Source organism: Mesitornis unicolor, unplaced genomic scaffold (genome assembly GCF_000695765.1).
Source record: "Mesitornis unicolor isolate BGI_N332 unplaced genomic scaffold, ASM69576v1 C13621752, whole genome shotgun sequence".
NCBI classification, from domain to species: domain Eukaryota; kingdom Metazoa; phylum Chordata; class Aves; order Mesitornithiformes; family Mesitornithidae; genus Mesitornis; species Mesitornis unicolor.
In genome coordinates, this window is record NW_010223317.1 from 1 (window position 1) to 4,009 (window position 4,009).

Genomic DNA, 4,009 nt, shown 5'->3' on the forward strand with positions numbered 1-4,009 from the left:
CCGGGCCCCTTGGAGCTCCCGCCGCTCCCCACACGGGTGAGGTTCCCCCCCGCCTGGGAAATGGCCGTCCCGCTTTGCGAGCGAGCGCCGTAGGCTAACAGGGTCCTCGTTGTAACCCACACTGCGGGTTAAACGAACAAACCGGCAGTTGTTTACTTTCTAGTTAATGCTTTTTACATTTAACGTATACTGACTTGAAACAGGTCCCACGAGAGAGGAGCCTGGCTGGGTGGGATCCCTGTGGGATTGGGTTTTTTTTAAAAAGGGCCTTCTGTTGTCAGCAGGGATTTTAGATGCTGGTTTTATTGCACTCTCTCTGTTGACCAGGCAGCAGAAACTATTAGAGTCACATTTTTACATAGCCATTTCATTTACTTTATAGAGAATATGACTAAGTATATTCTACAGAGCAGGACATACAGTAAGATTATTCACGATGGGAATATTCAACAGCGTATTTGATACTTAGAGATCTTCATGAAAAATACGTGAAGAATCTTGTTGGAAAAGATCAAGATGTGTAATGCTGGAATTGGTCAGATCTCAAGTGCCTGTGCTGTTTCCCAGCCCACAGCCAAGCTCAGCACCTGCAGCACCGGGACTGCTCTGTGCTCTTTAATCTGAGAAGCAACTGAAAACCAGATTACTTTTTAAAATCAATGCATGTTTTAATGAACCGGTACATAAGATTCATTTTTTATGAAGTTCTGAGAGCTCTGTTTTAGAAAACTAATTCAAGTTCACGTTTGTGTTTTCAGAGGAAGAAAGAATGTCACAAAAACATCTGAAAGAAGTCTTTATCAGCAACTTAAATGGAACCAGTTTGCTGGAAATTTCACTGGGCTTGTCTCTACCTCCACTTTGCCTGCTTGGCAGGGGACTCCTCTTGATTTTGTATTATCTGCACTATGGGAAACCTTTAAATTCAAGGAAATACAGCCTGCTGCTAGACTTCCTTGTGCTGGTATCTCCTCTTCTGTTCTCCTGTACGGTCTTGTCTCCAATCATCTTTCTCATGCCAGCTATCATTGCAGCCTTCTGTGCTGGAATATTTACTACAATATACAGCCAAAGAAAACAAGAGACCAGAGTGCCTTTTAGGCAAATTGTAAAAGACTTCCAGAAGACGTACTTGGATCCAGAATACATTCCAGCAATAACTGTGTTTCGTGTTTATGTCAATGTGTTGACAGCAATCAGCATTTTAGCAGTGGATTTCCCGCAATATCCAAGGCGATACGCCAAAGCCGAGACCTATGGAACAGGAGTTATGGATCTGGGAGTTGGAGCGTTTATTTTTGGTAATGCTCTCGTTTGTCCTGAAGTTAGACAAAAGTCTTGTGTGACACAGCCAAGATTTGCCAATCTGGCCAGGCAGTTCTTTTCTGTTTGGCCGCTGTTTTTTCTTGGCATTGGACGACTGCTTAGTGTTAAGTCTATAGAGTATCATGAACATACTTCAGAGTATGGAGTGCACTGGAATTTTTTTTTCACTCTAGCATTTGTGAGGCTTGCAGCATCTCTACTTTTAGCTATCTTTCCAAAAAATAAATCTTGGATTGTTGCTATATATCTCGCTGTACTTTATCAGCTCATTCTTAACACTACCTCTCTGAAGATGTTTATCTTGCATGGTAGCAACGGCAGAGATACCAGGGTCGGCTTTGTAAACGCCAACAGGGAAGGGCTGCTCTCTCTTGTTGGATACCTCGCTATATACATGGCAAGCGTCCAGGTGGGGCTCTGCCTGCTGAAGCGCAGGAGCTCAGTCAGAGAGTGGCTGGAAGCAGTGTGTTTCTTGCTGCTGACAGTTGTCCTGCTCTTCCTCTTTCTTCACGTCTCACAAGTACACGCGGACCCGGTGTCCCGCCGGATGGCGAACCTATCCTACTGCATATGGGTGGTTACTCACTGCTTGACTTTATTTCTCTGGTTTCTAGTGACTGATCTCACCTTGGTGTTCACACAGCTTCTCGTGAAGGGGTCCAGTGTGCCCTGTTGCTGGAACGCTGCAAAGCCCCCTATGACTAGTACAAAACATGAAACAGAGACCGTGCCTAGGGGAAGGGAAGGCAAGGAAAAACTGCACATTTGCCTCATTAGTGCTATTAATAAAAATCAATTACTGTTTTTCTTGCTAGCAAATGTTATGACTGGTATGGTGAATATACTGATAGATACAATCCACAGCAAGACTGCATTTACATTGTGTATACTGCACTTGTATATGTTTCTTAACTGTTTAATTATGTATATATTGCATGCCAAAAATATAGTATTAAAGTTTTGGTGATTCCACTCTGTCTTAAGCGGACTAGTTGAACTTTGCTGTAGTTGAATGATGGTATTTTAATGGAAAAAATAGTATTTTTCCTGTATGTATTGCAAAAATTGATAATGTAGTATAGCTTTTTATGTGTTAGTATTGATTATTTTTTTAATACTTTGTTTTACCAAATTATACGGTTGGTGCTGTTACACATTCTCCTGGATACTTAGTTTTTTAGATTGCTTGGTGAATACTCCTCCTATAAACACTCATGCAGGAGAGTAACATTGTTTTTACAGTTAGTGGACTGTTCATACCCAAGTGCTGGTAGAATTAGGTAACAATTTATAGAGTAGAAGCCAGATGAAACAGAAAGAAACTGAGTAGTTATATAGAGAGAGACTTAGCTGTGTCAAGATGTACCTAGTTAAGGCCCTTGCATAAATAATAGATAAGAATAATTCTTCATATAAGATGTATTGAGTAAGTAGGTATTTAAAAATATTTTGGCCCCAGTCCTGCAAAGATTTATGCACACACTTGACTTTGACAGCAGTAACTGTATGTGGAATGTTAATCATATACTGAAATCTAAATGAGCCTTTGAATTCAAGCTAAATTGTATTTTCAATCTCACTGATGAATATAAATGAAGACCCTAGATAAAGTGTGATGCTCTGAAGGATAACACTCAACTGCAGATGAATTCATAAAGCAGTTGCTGGAGTTTGTGGTACAGATAATAAGAGCAGTACAGCCTTTTATAAGAAAATACAAAGATCCCAAACTAATTTACCTGCATACAACATGTTGTGACAGCTCATCTTTAGGAATGCTGTAAAATACGGTCTTCAGCTCTACTTTGAAAGTACTCAAGGGCCACCTACTTGTCTATAACATTCTTTTAAACAGCAGCTCATTTAGTACTGTGTTTTGATGGCTGAGATGTCTTCAAGTGGGAACATTCTGTATTAATTTTTATTAGCAAACTGTGTGCAAACAGAAAGAAGTGTGACGCGGTGGGTCAGGGTACCTGCAGAGCATGGACAAGAGATGGCTCCGTTCCTTTTGTCACAGTCATCCTGCAAGCCCAGAGCAGAACACCCTTTTTGTTCACTTTCCTAACTGTGACAGTTCTTCCTGACCTCATTGAGTTATTGAGAAGAGAAATGCATTTAGAGATTGTGAGGAATTCGATAATGGGAGATATAAATACTTAAGAAGTAGAATATAAATGGTAGTTGATGATAGATGCCTCATGTCAGTGGAGTTACCGCAGTGCACATGGGCTGTATTTCATATTTCTCCTTGCCTATCAACTGTGATGAATCGCAAAACCTATGGAGATTAAGCCTCTAAATCAGATTCCTTAAGGCAGACATGCAGGGGAATATTCTTTAATTTATGAGGTTCTCTTAGCTCCTGGCCAATGGAAAGGTGAAGTCTGAGGATTATTGGCTGTGGCCATGCTGCTTTCTTGCTTGTTCACTTCTCAGTTATTACATTGTCTTCAGAATTAAAACCAGCCTGTATTATCCTGGGGACAAATGCAACTAGTTGGCAACAACATCTTATCCGTTCATAGCAGAGTTTTCTGGTAATGGGTGTATGTATTTATTTTAAAACATTTCCTAGGGAAGAAAGGCCTCCATCAAAAACTGAATGGCACTACTCCTTTATGCAAAATTACTCATGGATATTAATTTTTGAAATATTTGAAGCACAAGATCTGCAATGAGT

General features: G+C 40.5%; 1 protein-coding gene across 1 annotated transcript; it reads left to right on the forward strand.

Annotated features, from left to right (window-relative positions):
• The first annotated feature begins 769 nt into the window (after positions 1-769).
• On the forward strand, positions 770-2,293 carry PIGW (phosphatidylinositol glycan anchor biosynthesis, class W). Its single transcript, XM_010193297.1, has one exon. It carries the CDS (start codon positions 770-772, stop codon positions 2,291-2,293), a length of 1,524 nt encoding a protein of 507 aa, XP_010191599.1.
• The last annotated feature ends 1,716 nt before the right edge of the window (positions 2,294-4,009 follow it).

Bases quoted from the DNA above. Each gene is read 5' to 3' on its own strand.
- PIGW (XM_010193297.1), top strand. From the start codon at position 770: ATGTCACAAAAACATCTGAAAGAAGTCTTTATCAGCAACTTAAATGGA.